Source organism: Peromyscus maniculatus, chromosome 20, assembly GCF_049852395.1.
Source record: "Peromyscus maniculatus bairdii isolate BWxNUB_F1_BW_parent chromosome 20, HU_Pman_BW_mat_3.1, whole genome shotgun sequence".
Lineage (NCBI taxonomy): Eukaryota > Metazoa > Chordata > Mammalia > Rodentia > Cricetidae > Peromyscus > Peromyscus maniculatus.
The window spans coordinates 43,290,496-43,306,254 of NC_134871.1; the positions used below are offsets into that span (position 1 = coordinate 43,290,496).

General features: G+C 49.4%; 1 protein-coding gene across 2 annotated transcripts in view; it reads right to left on the reverse strand.

The window, feature by feature from the left end:
- Window positions 1-15,759, reverse strand: part of Slc45a4 (solute carrier family 45 member 4) — a 74,735-nt gene that overhangs the window by 25,827 nt on the left and 33,149 nt on the right. For both annotated transcript variants that reach the window (XM_006989201.4, XM_042264920.2), the window contains exon 2: window positions 5,971-6,604. In XM_006989201.4, coding sequence (XP_006989263.1) covers window positions 5,971-6,214 — 244 coding nt within the window. In that variant the 5' untranslated portion in view covers window positions 6,215-6,604. The remainder of the gene's footprint in view (window positions 1-5,970; window positions 6,605-15,759) is intronic.

The following is a 15,759-nucleotide window of genomic DNA, read 5'->3' on the forward strand; positions in this document are numbered from 1 at the left end:
CTAGGTCCTGGCGTCTACCCCATGGCTATACCTTTCAAGATCGGGTGAGATAGGGGGATGAGTCTATTTGCTAGGATGGTTAAAATTCATAGCTCAAATGATCCTTCTACCCAGCTGGTGCCTTTTTTTGGGGAGTGGGGTGGTGGTGGTGGTGGTGGTGGTGGTGGTGGTGGTGGTGGTGGTGGCGGCGGCGGTGGCGGTGTTAAGGGTTCTGACGCTGAACTCAGCACTCAAGCACACTATACCTGTATACTGACACTGGGCTACATCCACAGCCCTGAGTGTGTTCAAGGGGTAACAAGGCAAAGGTGTGCTACCTGCACACGCTCTTGGATGCCAAGGGTCACAACAAGAACTCCTTGAGAGGAATCAGGTGCACCCGAGTGGCAGGAGGGTACCTCTGACAAGGCTCTGGCGCAGACCCTGTAAGGCAGGAACACAGCTGAAGCAAGTGTGAGAAGTCGCAGGACACCTGAAGTGTCTACACAGTGCACGTTTGCAGGCACGTTCTTGTTGAGAGATGCGCTGCACTCAGATGCCTCCTGTGGAATGTGCCTCTCAGTTCTCACCAAAGGCTTGCCATGTTTGAGCACTTCAACATGAAAGTGGCAGCCAGAGACACAGGAAGGCAGCCAGCTTTGGAGGCAGTGTGCTGGGGTCCTTAGAAGGGCTGGGCTCAGGCCACAGCCAGGAAAATGACCACCCTGCTGACAACTCTGTGCCAGGCTGCTGTGATGGGCATATTGGCATCTTGCTCATGCTCACAGCCTCCATGGCTATGCCCTACACAGCCCCTTGTTGGGGAGTGAAGGGCACAGAGGCTGTTTTCATCTTCCAGTGTCTCTGTGTAGATGACTATTAAAGGGCAGGCTTTTCCCACAGAGAGGAGGTGGGCTCAAGCTTCCGCCAACTGAATCCTAGAAACACACCCGTTCCCCGGGAGCTTCCATGGAGTGTACTCACAAAGTGGTGAGCAGCCCTACTCCTGCACGTGGGAGACAGTAAACCAGCTTCCCCCATACATAAACTGCAGACTTCGGTGTCTGTTCTTGGGTGCTGCTCTTCTGAACCTTCACCAGAGTGGAGCAGGTAGACTCTCACGCTAGCCCAGCCGTCATTCATGAGTCAAGTCCATAGACCACAACAAAAGGCACCCTTTTCTCTGTTATCTGATTTTCCTTTTCCCCTGAGTATACTTCCTGAGCCAAGAGGGAAACAATAAACAGTAGCAGGAGACTGGACTCCTTCTCAGGGAAGAATGTAACATGGGAACACAACACAGGAGGACACCCAACAAGGCTAGGCTGGCTCTCTAGAAGTTTCCCATAGACTTCTGAGCAGTGTGCTTCCAACTCTGCCTTTCAAAAGCAGCTGTATGCTCACATCTGGTCCTGAGTTTGAGATATCAGAGTCATGTGACCTATGAATGGCAGGGTACACCACCAGCCATAGTAGGCAGGCAGGGCAGGTGTGTGTGTGCTCTGTAGATCTTTCAGGCCCTGCCTCTGCTCAATCTCTTGGGACTGGCAGCCTGGTAGTCAGCTGGCTTCCCATCACACAGAGGGAGGAGGCTAGGGATGATGGCACATACTTGTAATCCCTGCACTTGAAGGCAGAAGCAGAAGACTACTACAAGTCCAGGACAGATGTAAGTCTTGGCTCCTGGTCCCAATCTGAGAACCAGAGACAGAATTTCCCTGTTAGGTTTACTGGCAGTGGGGACCGCACTACAGGAGGTGGTCGCACTCAGGGAGCTCAGGCTGGGTAGGAAAAGCTCATCTTCTGCTCCAGGACAAGAAAAGGGCAGAGGTGCACCATGTCTGTTGGCCAGGCCTATAATCCCTGTTAGAAGCAGAAAGATCACCAACTCAAGACCTGCCTGGGGTATAGAGGGTGTTCAAGGGCAGCCTGGGAGACTCAGATCTGTCTTAAAACAATCAGGCAAACAAAACAAGAACAAACAAATGACTAGCCAGGTTTGGTGGCACACTTTTAATCCCAGCAGCTGGGAGGCAGAAGCAGGCAGAACTCTGTGAGTTCAAAACCAGTCTGGTCTATATAGCAAGTTCCAGGACAGCTAAAGGTACATAGAGAGACCCTGTCTCAAAAAACAAAAACAAAAGTAAAAAGTGAAAATTGAGCCAAGGCTGTGGCGTGGTAGCACAGCACATGCCAAGCATGCAGCAGGCCCTGGGCTCAATCCCTAACTCCACATACAAAGAAACTGTACTAAGAAGTGGGTGTGGTGCTACGTAGCTGTAATCCCAGCACTTGGGAAGCTTCATGGGGAGGACTGAGAGTTGCAGGCCAGTCTAGTGTGGAGAAGGAAAGCCTGTCTTGAAATGAAAGGTTCTACTGTCAGCTGGGCGGCAGCCCCACACGCCTGCAATCCCAGCACTCGGGAGGCAGAGGCAGGCCGATCTCTGAGTTTGAGGCCAGCCTGGGCTACAGAGCGAGTTCCAGGATAGCCAGGGCTATTACACAGAGAAACCCTATCTTGACTCTCTCCCACCTCCCCCAAAAAAGATTCTAGTATCAACAGTAAGAAGAATGAAGCCCTCCGAACATTCCTGCATGGTGGGAAACTGAGGACACGGGCTGGGATCTCCTGAGGAGAAGCCTGTCATGTCTCAAGCTGTGCAGCATGATGACACCGACCCTGGAGTCCGGTGAGCTCAGTTAACAGCCCTTGTCCTTACTCATTCTATGGGGAGGAGACTTCCAGATGCTCTGCCCCAGGGTTTCACTTTCCTGACAGCTGTGCAAAGCAAAGGTGCCCAAGGCTCTGTGGGAGCCCAGGTGAAGGAGCAGTAGCACTTGGGTCTCACAGTGTGCCAGGCTCATATAAGCATGTCAGACATGTAAACTCAGTGACTGTTTTCAAAAGAGATGTTGGTACAGAAGTAAACGCACAAACACTGGATGAGGGAGAGCCAAGGCTTCCCCAAGGAGTCAGCTTTGGCTGTGGGACACGGTGCCTTCGCACACCACCACCTTACAGGCACAGAAACCACCTACTCCACTTGACCAAACGATGGAAATAACAGAGAACCCAGAAGGGGCCACGCTGCTATCATAAAGGAAAGCACTGATTTATCACAGGGCAGCTGGCTGGCCACACCACTTTCTGTTCAATCCAAGCTTCTGGAGTCTCCCCTATTCCTACCCTCCCCTGGGGGCCAGCATGGACGAAACCCCAATGTGGTCAGGCTCAGAATGACCAAACACTACCATTATCAAGGGCAGAGGACACCGCGGGCAACACCCCAGAGGACACTGGCCTCTCCATGCTAGACAGGGCTTGAGGGTCCCTCCATCAGTCCCAGTCCTGTGTTAACAGTACAAGGAGCTGTACCGTGGTTAAAAGGCACAGGAACGCAGGCTGCAAAACTTGTTGGGACACCAGCAAGACTAGGGAGGCAGCCTGCCACATGGCTGGTGACAACCAGAAGTTGGGAAGAAGCAAGCAGAACCGACTTCCTCTCCATGGGACAGTCAACAGCCTTTCTGCACCCCACACGGGAGCTCACTGATGAGCTTTACAGGAACATTTTAACAGAGACAACTTACTGACTGAGAGGAGTGCACTCACAGGACCACACAGGGCACTGCCTTTGGGATCCGCCAAAAGTCAGCCTTGCACATGCTCGCTTGATTGGCTACTGCTGAACTGAACCCATCTGGTCCACTGACTTCGAAGGGCAGACTCTGAGCTAGCGCTCGGCTCACTAGCTTCTGCTTGCCGCCTTCCAGACAGGAAGTTTTCTAGGGGAAACTGAACATTCGAAAAAAAGAAAGGACAAACTTCCTACCACTAATTGCACAGTTTTTATGAAGGGATATTTGTCAATAAAAACATCTTTCCTTTGAAATCACTTTGAGGGCCAGTGAGATGGCTCAGAAGGTAAAGACAATTGCTGCCAAGCCTGAAGACCTGAGTTCAAGTTCATTCCCAGGCCCCACATGGTGGGAGAGCACTGATTCCTGAAATTTGTTCTCTGAGCAAATGTAAACCCACAAGCCTCAATCAATCAGTCAATCAATCAATGTAACTGAAAAGAATTTAAAGCAGTTTGATACCCTCTTTTAGAAAGATGAATTCATGGGTAATGGGGAAAATACTATGTTCGAAATCACAAAGGGTTTAGAAATAGTGTCACCATAAAGCTTCAAACAGAACACCCAGAGCCCATACATCAGCTACCAACTGCTCTGCGACAAGGCACACATGGAGAACGGCTTACAGCGTTTGTCAGTTCTCGGGGTCAGGGACCTGATGCTCAGCTCAGGAGTACAGCTCAAGGTCTCTCTCTCGGCAGCTGCATTCCAGGTCTTGACCAGGCTGTGGTCACTGCAAAGCTCAGCTGGGGAAAATTCTGTCACTATGCATTGACAAGATTTGGTTTCTCACAAACTCCCAACTCCTAACCTTGGGTCTTGCCTGGCTCTTGGTTGGAGCCTTTCCTGTCATGCAGATCTCTCCAAGAAGCCACAGAGATCTGGTAAAATGGAGTCATTGACGGACTGGTGGTGGTTCAGGCCCATAATCCCAGCTACTTGGGAGGTGTGTACGGTAAAATAATTAATTAATTAAAATGTTAATAGACAACAAACCTCATACAATAAATACTCAAAATAAAAAAATGAAAAGTGTTGAAGGTAACGTGGAATCAGTACAACCCATGAAGTGTGAGGATTCCAGGCAGCTGTGGATCCTGGGTCTCAGCAGCTTGGGAATGTGGATCACATCTCTGTTGCTACAGTGTAAGCAGCAGGCCAACATGGAAGTCCATGCTGGCTCCAGATCTGCTACCAGACCTGGGTGGAAGCCAGTTCTCAGAAGGCAGTTCTCTCTCGAGAGAACAAAACATACACCAAGTAAGCCTGATGCCTCCTTCCCAACTTCTCACTGGACTACGCTGTCTTTGGTGAGCATGGCCTATGTGCCCCAGTGCCTTCATGTGACAGGCCCCCAAGGATGACAAGCAGCATAATGATAGACCAAGAGAACAACCATGTGTGGTCAAGCTACCCTGCTAACCCTCCAGGAGAGTCCCCAGTCCATCTGTTATCTGTGCTATAGGCCGTGTGGCCAACTCCTATGCCTTCTGAGAACTGGCTTCGGAAGAGAATGGAGGAGATTAAGGTCTGATTCCCAAAGAAAAGCACACCAAGATCCAGAGTGGAACTCAAAATGAGACCTATCCCAGGGGTTTACTAACGGGGCCACAGAGCAGGTGTGCATGAGGTCGTGAGCACTGCCAGTATCAGGAAGCCTGCGCCACACAGACCTGCGTGCTCTGAGGCCCAAGCCACATCCCACTGTGATGGAAGAAGTGGTGATGATTTCACAGGGATGACAAATCCACATGTTGAGCTGACTGACCCAGCATAGCAGGGTTAGCTCTTGCCATGCAAGGATGTGGTCATGTTGTGGCAAGAAGTACTGCTAAAAACAACCAAAGCAGACCGGGTTTTAAAATACTAATCCTAATTACATGAAAATCTAGAACAAAACTGATGCCTCCAGATTGCTTCGCCTTTGTCTAGTTCTCTTATGAAACTTCAGAGCTCAAGAATTAAGTTTTTAAAACTGCCCGAGTCTACAGAGAAAACTAAAGATTATGACAAAATTTGGGGGGAAACCCATTCTAGCGGCACCCTGGAAGGGTTGCAGTCACCTTTGGGGTGGGATTGCACTCACCCCCATTCCATAGGCAAGAAACTCGGGAATGACACCAGGATCCCTGTTTTGCAGTGGTGGTACAGCCAGTGGTGGCTTCCACAGCTGGTATGCCCAGCATAGCCATGGCCAGTTATTTTCAAGTGCCCTGCTACAAGGACATGCAATGCCATGTCCAGAGCAGAGGAACCACCCCTGAACCTGGTTCGCAGAGGTCAAGGATCCATGGCAGGGGTCCCCAGGACCGTCACACTCGGCGGCAGCCAGGCCTGCTGCACTGTACTTACCTATCTGTAACAGTATGGGTGTAACCAGTGCTGTCTCCATGGCGTAACAGAATTCCCTGCCAAACATCACTGCCCCGTGCATGACCCATAGGCGTGTGGGGATTCTGTCTATGGACCCCTCACTGATGGTCTCCTCTTGGGTCTCAGCCTCTGTGTCTCTGCGTTTCTGAGGGTCTGGCAGCGGCACAGGCAGCTCTTGTACTTGCATAGATTCCGAGTCGGCATTCTGCGGAGCCATTTTCATTACCACCAAAATATATATATATATATATTTATTCTACCTATATAAATAATACTATCATCTCTCTCCAATGATAAATTAAGACGTCTTCTCGCTCTGCTGCAAGTGTATTCCTCGGCAAGTAACTCTTGTATTCCACTCTGTACCAACAGGCGTCTCAACTTCTCACACGAGCCGTGCAGCAACACAGAAGGGTTTTTGGTCGGACTGTAAACATATGGCTTGCTGGCTCACTGTGAGTTAGAGTTAAAAATCCATAAGGGCCACTCAGTTAATACCAGTTTCATCATCATGACTGTGAAGGCGCTGCAGTCACTTCTCTTGCTACAGAGAGGTAGGGAGCTGACACACACAGGCGGTCTTCTGTGACTCCCCATCGAGCGGCTAGAGGATCTGCAAGAGAGCAGAGACAAGCTCAAGTCAGAGGTGGCCTCTACCCACACCTGCCACCACGGACAACACTCAACATGAGCTCAGGAGGACTCTTCTGGGGCAGCTGAAGAAAGTGGACTCAGGAGAGAAGTGGACAGGGAAAAAAGTGCTCGCTCTTCAGCCAACACTAACACTGTGTCTGTGTCAGGTTTTCCTGTTGCTGGAGTCACCGGTGGCATCCTTCCTGGCCCTCTAGCATCAGGAAAAGAGGGCAGAAAGGAGAGGGCAGCTGGGAGGAGCAGCTGACAGAACCACAGAGGGATTCATGAGACACTCCCTGCAAATGTGCAATGAAAGGCGGAAGAGGCAGGCTAGACAGCCAGGGACACCAGGCCCACTACCTAACAGGCAAATTCAAATCTATCCTGAGGCTGGGTCCTCAGCAGCAGCTTGGGAAGTAGTCCTCGACCTGTCCAGGTTGGAAAACTCAGTGATAATCAAATGACAGTTAAAAGGCCTTTCCACACATGCCAAACCCTGTAACTTCAAGCAGTTCTCAGACACCCTGCCTATGTGTGGCATTACCAGGGGGCTTTGCAACACAAGAGCTTCGTCTTGAAGTCTGCTCCACTCCAGTCTGTGACCAGCTTGTGACTTATCTCTACTTAGACACGCACCACAGTAATATATTGATTCTTGGAGATAACTAGACATGTCCCTTTAGAAAGGATCCCGACATCAGTGCGGTGGTACATAGGTGTGAGCCCAGCAGCAGGAGGCAGAGGTAGGAAGATCTTGAGTTCTAGGCCAGTCTGGACTACACAGCAAGAGCCTGACTCAAACAAATATGTGCATGCACACATGCATGCACATGCCAGCTGCCCCAACAGGAAGAAAGGTGGGGGTGCACAATACCCTGACCTCTTTGGGAGGTAGACCTCTAGACACTAGGTTCCGTCTGAAGGGCTACAAAAAAGGGTCCCTGCATCATGCAGGGGCGCATTCTCATTGGATCTGAAGTTGGGTCTGTAGGCAGATAGCTTACCAAACATTTCTCAATGGTTGCTTTGGATAAAATATTTCTAGTACTCTGTGAGTTCGAGGCCTGAAGAGATGAACGATTGGTTACATCTACAGAGGCCAGCCTGGTCTACAGAGTGAGATCTAAGACAGGCACCAAAACTATACAGAGAAACCCTGTCTCGAAAAACAAACAAACAAAATATATATATATACATATACACATTTTTTTCTAGTAATATCTACTTAGTAAAGATGAGTCCTAAGCCAGGCATAGTGGCACACACCTTTAATCCCAAGACTCAGGAGGCAGAGGCAGGTGAGTTTGAGGCCAGCCTGATCTACATAGTAAGTTCTGGGACAGCCAGTGCTACACAGTGAGATAAACAAACAAACAAACAAACAAACAAACAAACAAACAGATGAGTCCTAACTAGCCCTTCTTCCCCTTCTAGGGTAGGTAGAAAACTTGGGGTGAGCACCGCCTAGTCCCTCCCTCCTCGGTCCTCTCAGGCAGGGCCAAGACAGCCCAAATGGGAAGGTTTCCCAGTGCACTGGCTTTCAGCTCTTCCCACCCACCCCCCACTCACCTTGTTCTTTGGCTACAACTATAATCCACCCCTCAAGCCCACCCTCCCCCGACCCCCGCCATCAGAGATTGGGCAGTCTCAGCTACACACCGGCTCCTCTGTCCCCGTTCTACTGCAACTCCACACTGCAGCCCTCATCTGAAATCTCACCTTCACCTACCTACTCTGCCATATAAACCCCAGTCAAGGGAATGGAGAGAAGGTGGGAGAGACAGCTAAGTGGGTAAGAGCCCTTCCTACTCTTCCAAAGGACCCAAGTTCTGTCCCCAGCACCCATGGTAGGCAACTTACAACTACATGGAACTTCAGGGGATTCAACACCTCTTCTCTCTGAGATTCTGGCAAGCAGGTGCACATCACCCTTTACAGGCACTCAATATACATATGAAAAAGAAACAACAACAAAAATCTAGTTGCCTACTTATACTCCTCTTTCTTATCAGGATCCACTTCTCACACATGGTATAAGCAGTGGGGAAACTGATCCTACCCTCAGCTCCGCTACTCTTGACCTCCACCTTCGCCCAGGGACTGCTGAGAGGAACCACCATGATCTTTATGTCAACCCGCCAGTCTTTTGTCAGACCAGGGCCCATGGTTTAACCTGTTGGCCTGTCCCTGACAAGGACATACTGGGGACATGTACCAATGCAGTTTGTGGAGCTGAAACACATCAGCCGGGTGTTGGGCGGGACAACAGCGATTATTTTGCAAGCGGTCCTAAAAAAAAAACAAACGTGATTACAAACACCAAACCCTTCGGCGCTGCTCGGTGGCCTTTGGCCCACTTCTGCTCTATCCTCAGAGACTTGTGTGCCTGAGATGCAGGGCTAAGGCTTGGCTCCAGAGTCACTGCAGCAACAGCAGAGATGAGGCAGTAACCCTCGACACCAGGCGCGGTGGTGCATGCCTGTGCTCTCAGCTCTTGCAGGGTGGAGGCAGGAAGAAAGGAGTTCAAGGCTGTCCTTGGTTACAGAGCAAGCTTGGGCTCCATAAGACCTTGCCTCAAAAACCAAAACGGAAACGGAAAATGAGACAAAAAATAAATAAATAAACCTCCAATACATGGCGTGCAAATCAGTCTAGGCAGTCCATGCCAGTTAACAGGGTAGCTACTGGCCAGGGACACTCTCAGCACCCTGTTACATTCTGTAGCACCCAACCATCAGCCCCGAGGCTGAGTAAGGCTGACCTAAGGGTTTCTATAAGGTGTCCAAAGCCTGGGCCAGCAAGATGACTCAAAGAGTACAGACTGACATCCTTGGGACCCATAAGGTGTTAGTAGAAAAATAATTTTTCAAGCTGTCCTCTGATTTCTACTCACACCATGACACATGGTGAACACATATGCACTCATACAAAATAAAAAAAAAATTTTTTTAATTTAAGTGTCTGAGCCCTTGATGATCACATCTGAATCAATTCCAGCCCATGTGGCCAGCTTTCTTTCAAAGCCACATAAAGCTTCTGTTGTATATTCTATTTAGTTTTCTTTCTTTCTTTCTTTTTTAAACAACCCCTTAAATGCAAAACCAGCTGACCAGCTCAACAGAACCAGGCCTCCAGGCTGGATCTCACTACCAAGTTGCAGGGTGCTGACCTATGCCCTGGAGACAGGTCAACCATTCTCAGGAATCTCTCAATCGAGTAGGTTCCTTTGTTGCCCCCTCCAAACAGCTTCTGGGTTGTCAGCTCCCACTCGATCTGAGCACAGCACCACTGCCAATATGTTATCCCAGGTTGCACAAACAGAGCTAGGAACCTTATGCCATCGAGTCACATGCTGGCCCTGAAGATGTGGTGTCCTCAGCTAAAGCTAGGCCTCCACAGCAACATTACCCTTCTCAGGCGGTGGGGGTTCGCAGCAGCTTAAGGGGAAGAGAAGTCCAAGTAAGAAGTCCAGCAAACCATAGTGTAGTACAGTGTGCAGCTTCTGGTCACAGCTGGCACCAGGCTCCCTTTAACCTGGGCAGAGCAATGTATGGTGGCACAAGCACCAAGTGAGTGCCAGAAGACACAGACATCAGACTGGGGGGTGGAGTGGAACTCTGGGATGTTTGGGGTCTCCCTACTCAAAGACTCGGAACTGGTGCAAGATCAGGACTCAGTTAGCATAGTGCTCAGGTGTGCACACAGGTGCCAGGCAGCCTCAGCACCATAGTCTCTGAAGAAGCAGGCTGGAGAGCCTGGCACCCAGCTGTAGGGTCTCCCTGGGATGCTGCTGTCATCTTTGAGGGGATGCAGTCCAGTCCAGCTCTGGGAAGAGGGATGCCTACTGTAGCAGCTTGTGCTCCCCGGGGCTCACACCATCCAGTCCTGCTCTGCTTCCTGCCTCTCTGCACCAGCTGAAGACACACCAACCTTTCCAGACTCCTCCCCACTTAGGACAGTGAGCTCTGGTCCTGCCAAGACCATTTCAGCTGCTGGGCTGAATGACATACCATGGCAGCAGTTGATCAGCCCCTCATGATACACCAACATCCTCACCTCCCTAACGTGGGTCCTGCTGTTGCTCACACCAGAACTAGCCACACACCAGGAGTCCAGTGTGGTTCAATGAAAGATGATGTACTACCTGAAAACAGTGACAGGGAGGGCACCTAGTGCCTCCCCTGGCCACACCCACATTCCAGAGTTCTAGAGCAGCCACACCTGGTGAGCCATGAGCAGTAATTAGTCCCCTCATCCTAGGTCGGACCTCTCTGGAATTCTTGTGGATAATGTGTGTGCTAGGTTGGGTACCTGCTGCTCAAGTAGTCTAGGTGAACAGAGAGTGTATTTCACACAGGCAAATGCCACAAGCATCTTCCAGGCAGCCTTAAGGAGCAGTTACTAAGTGCAAGGCCTACTGAACATGCCCCAGTCTGTAAACTCCCAGACACTGCCAACCCATGGCACTCACAACCCTCCAAGAGCCAGGGCAGCTTTCCAAACTGGGATTTTAATAAAGTCACGATAACAGCTAGAATAAAACAGACTCAAGTTGTCATTTCTTGACCAACACACAGGGATTTGACCACCACTGTGGAAAACAATCTGCTCCCCATCAGGGTACCACCTGGCACAGCCAGTAGGCCCAACCTCTTCTTCAAAACTCTAGGAAGTGGTGGTTAGATGAAGGGCCCCACAGAGTAAAGCAGTTTTGAAATCACACTCAGGAGAAAGGGACCCCAGCTGATGGAGGGATACATATAGGTACATAGGAGCTATAGGGTGCGGGGAAGGAAGGACGGACAAAGGATACCATGTCCCAGCAGGGCATCCCTGCTCTGCAAAGGGGGAAGTATTAAGGATGGTGTCCGAGCAGCACAGGAGCATCTCTGCTCCAGAACCACTGTCTAAGGCCAGGGGCCAGGCCTCTAATGGCAGCAGCCTCTCTGAGAGTCAGTTCCTACTCTGTGTTTCCCAGCATTCTCCAAATTACTCCTCCATCCTCATTTCCAAGAACTTTATGAGCATATGGACTTCAAAAGCCGCGTGATAGGATCTGGGGGAAAGTCCTCCTTTTGGAATCTGGACTGGACTCAACTTGTCTTTTGGAGAGCCGCTGTGCTCCACGGCCTTATTTCTGGTTTTCTTTCAAGCCCTACTCTGCACCCTTGAGGAAAGCCCGCGGGGGCTCTTGCACAGCTCTGCACACTTCTCAGGCTCACCCCTAACTCCACCTCTTTGCCTCTGTTGCCAGGATTCGTTCTTCCTTGGTCAGTGGCCATTTGGAGGCTAATAATGTTGCTTGCTCACCCAGACTCATGTCCCCTCCATCTCACTGAGGCTATTGACTTTTTGTATTTTAACTTGTTGTTTAATGCTTTTGTCTGAGAACAGACAAAGAGAAGAGAAGAGCCAAGTTAACAATCTGCTCATCATTCCCAGACTTGAACGACAGCACTTCTGAATCTCAGAGGCACCTGATTGGCTCCCTCATCCATTTCCCCAGAGACAAGGCAGCCCTGGATATCACCTAGTCCTCTCCATCTGAACTTAACCAAGCATAGCTCTTGTTTGGGAATTCAGGTCTTTGCTGTGCCTTTCCTGGGCACAAAGACCCTACAGGGTGGAAAGCCCTTCTTTGTGGGCTCCCCACACCCCATCTCTGGTACTCTCTATCAGAGCCCAAAAAGAAATGGAAAGAAGCTTGAAGGAAGTAGGGTGGAGCTATGACTCCTGACCAGAGGTCAAGTACCCAGCATTTGATCAGCACATTTCAGGAGAGAACCATCAAGTGTCATAAAAGCAAGGTCATTATCCATAAGGCAATGCCCATGAAGTCATTTCCTAGTGCAGAACCATCAAGTACCATAAAAGCAGGTTCATTATCCATAAGGCAATGCCCATGAAGTCATTTCCTAGTGCAGGACAACTGTTCCTTGGAAGGAAGCTGGTCCCATGCCATCACAGGAGTGCACACTATGTAACCACATGCAAAAGCTTCCTCTGAGAAACACAGTGTAAAATGCCCAGGCTAAAAGCATGATGACATACAGAGGCTAGAGCCGGAAGGACCAGCTGCCTCTTCATAACACAGACAGTTCTGCACTTCTGAGAACAAGACCAAAAGTGGGCTATGGCTTCTTCTGGCCTCTTCTATTAAGTGACCTGCGACACAGCCAGGACTGTTTTTCCCAGTACAGCAAAGAATGCTTCCCTTGAAGCCTGCTCCAGAAAGCTGCACACTTGGTGACAATTTTGTTACAGTCTGCAGATGTACTCAGACAAATGCAACGACAATTGTTCCAACCAACAACTTCCTCTATTGTCCTGTTTCTAATGTGAGAGTGACTGATGCCAAAACATGTGACTTCCTTCAGGCTGTTGTGGAAAAGTGTCTGGATAGCAGCTCTGATCAGTACCCCAGCTTGGCTCAAGGTTTTGGGGCGCATCTTTTAGGTGTGTGTATATGTGTGTGGTAGAGGTGTGTGTGTGTGTGTACATGCATGTGTTACATACACATGTGGAGGCCAGTGACTGACACTGGGTTTGGGTTTCTTCCTCAATCTCTCTCCATTGTATATACTGAGATAGGGTTGCTCATTTGAACCCAGAGCTTGCCAATTTTGTCTAGTCTGGCTAGATTGCTTGTATCAGGGGTTCCTTCCAAAAGCTGAGATGACAAATGGGCTACCATGATCACCTGGCAATTAGTGGGTGCTGAAGATACAAACCTGATAGGAGGCAAGCACTTCACTTTCTGAGCCACTTCCCCAGCTCCATGGCTGGGGTGTTTTAAGGGTTGAAACGGTCACAACATCCACCAGCAGAGTCAAAGTCAATGAGGCACTCAGCATGGGCACAGCCCAGGAGTGCTGGTGGTGCATGCTGCACTTACAGATGCCCCTACCATGGTCCATACATATTCTCACACACATGTAGACTGTGTGCTTTAACTACATGCAGCCAACAAGTGCTCGGTGGTGACTGGCTTGCCACAGCACCCACATTCACACATATGAACAGACACAAATTAAGGCACCACACCCTCAGGACACCATGAGTACAGGAGGTGGTCTTCAACTTAAACGCATAGTTGAAATAACTTAAATACGTGGTGACTCCATCCACCCTATGACACAGCCTCCTGTATCAGCTGCTCCCCAGAGCACATGGCTGCCTGGGAGCTTCAAGAGGCAGAGAAAAAGCACCTTACCAAATTGCTACCCTGTAGTGGAGGATCCAAATTCAAAGTCCAAAGGACAGAATGGGGAGAAGGTAGCTACCTGCCTCTTTCACACCAGCATAATGCAAGACGGTTGCTGGGGCAACCTGACAGGATCACAGTGTATGGTCCATCGATGTCTGGACCAAGAGTATAAGTCCAGTTGAATCCACCTAATCCAATGTATCCATGGTATGAGCGAAACACAGCACAGAGCAAGCCTGTCTTTTACTGGAAAGCATGTAAGCAATGAGTTGATGTTGTGTCAAGAGAGCAGGAGGGTAAGCTACAGACCAGGGGAAAGGACTTGCAAAGGACATAGCTGACAGAAGACTGCTATCCAAAATACACGCTCAACTCTTATGGTCAGAAAGCAGTCTGATTAAAGACAGGTCGAGGACCAGGCATGGTTGAAAATGCCAGTAACTACATCATGTGCACTGCAAAAGCAGGAGGGTCAAGAGTAGTTCAGGGTTGGTCTAAGCTGTGTATTGAGTTCAAAGCCAGACTGGGCTACATGAGACCCTGACTCAAAAACTTAAAAAAAAAAAAAATTGGTCAAGGATCCTACAAGGGAGGTCATGAAGACACACATGTATGAAAGGACACTAAGTCATGAAAAGATATTTCCCTTCACGTGTCACCCTGGTGCCAGGCTGCTACACACCTGCCAGAGCTGCCCAAATTCAAACACCAAGTACTAGTGAGGATGTGGTACAGCCTTGTTCAGCCACTGCTGGTGGGGATGCAAAGGGTGCAGCTATACAGCTCTGGGACCCAGGATGAAGTAAGCATATTACCATGCAATCCAAGAGTAACTGACAGGTTGTACACTCATGACCCCACAAACCCTGCACACAGAAGTACCTGGAAGCAATCAAGATGTCTTTTGGTAGGAAAACTAATGAACTATGGAGGAAGCCAGACATGGCACACATGCTTATAATCTCAGCACTCAAAAGCAAGACCAAAACAAGAGCATCATGACAAGCTGGAGGCCAGCCCAGGCTATATGATGGGTTCTGGGTTAGCCAGGGACATATGTCAAGACAGACAGAACTGTTAAATTCAAACTGCTAAGTGGCAGGAAAGGAACCTGAAAAGGGAAACAACCATGACATGAGTCCTCGATGGGGTGAAATCATGGAGATCTCAGAGGGCAAGAGCTGAGCCTGTCTTTCTACCTCCTCAGCAGGCTGAGGCAGGAGGATTGCTTATGTAAGGCCTGCCTGAACAAAGTAAATCAGATGCCAGGCTAGGCAACTTACCAGGACCCTGCCTCAAAATAAGAAGTAACAGCATTTGGGAGACTGAGCAGGAAAATCAGGAATTCAAGGCCAGCTTCAGGTACATGAAACTCTGTCTTAAAACAACAAGAGCAGCCTGGCAGTGGTGGCTCAGGCCTTTAATCCCAGAACTCTGGAGGCAGAGCCAGGCGGATCTCTAGGAGTTTGAGGCCAGCATGGTCTACAAAGGCAGTTCCAGGACAGCCACAGCTGTTATACAGAGAAACCCTGTTTCGGAAAAACCAAAAGAAAAACAGTAGCAACAACAAGAACAATAAAGTAAAAATAAAGTAAGTAAAAAGAGGGCTGGAGAGCTGGCTCAATGGTAAAGTATATGCTGGGCATGCATGAGACCCTATATTCAATTCCCAGCACTGAGGAGGGAGGAAATGAATGCTCAGAAATTTGAAATCCCTCTCTCTAGCCAGGGGTGATGGTGTACATCTATATTTCAGCACTTGGGAAGCTGAGTCAGAAGAACTTCTACAAGTTTAAGGCCAGCCTGGGCTACAGGGTCTCCCATTTAGTGAGAAGAAAATAATCACAGAACCCAAAGACCCACTTCTCACTAGACAACTAGTGTGTCAATACCAGTGACTAAGATGACTTGAAAACTTTTTATTTTTA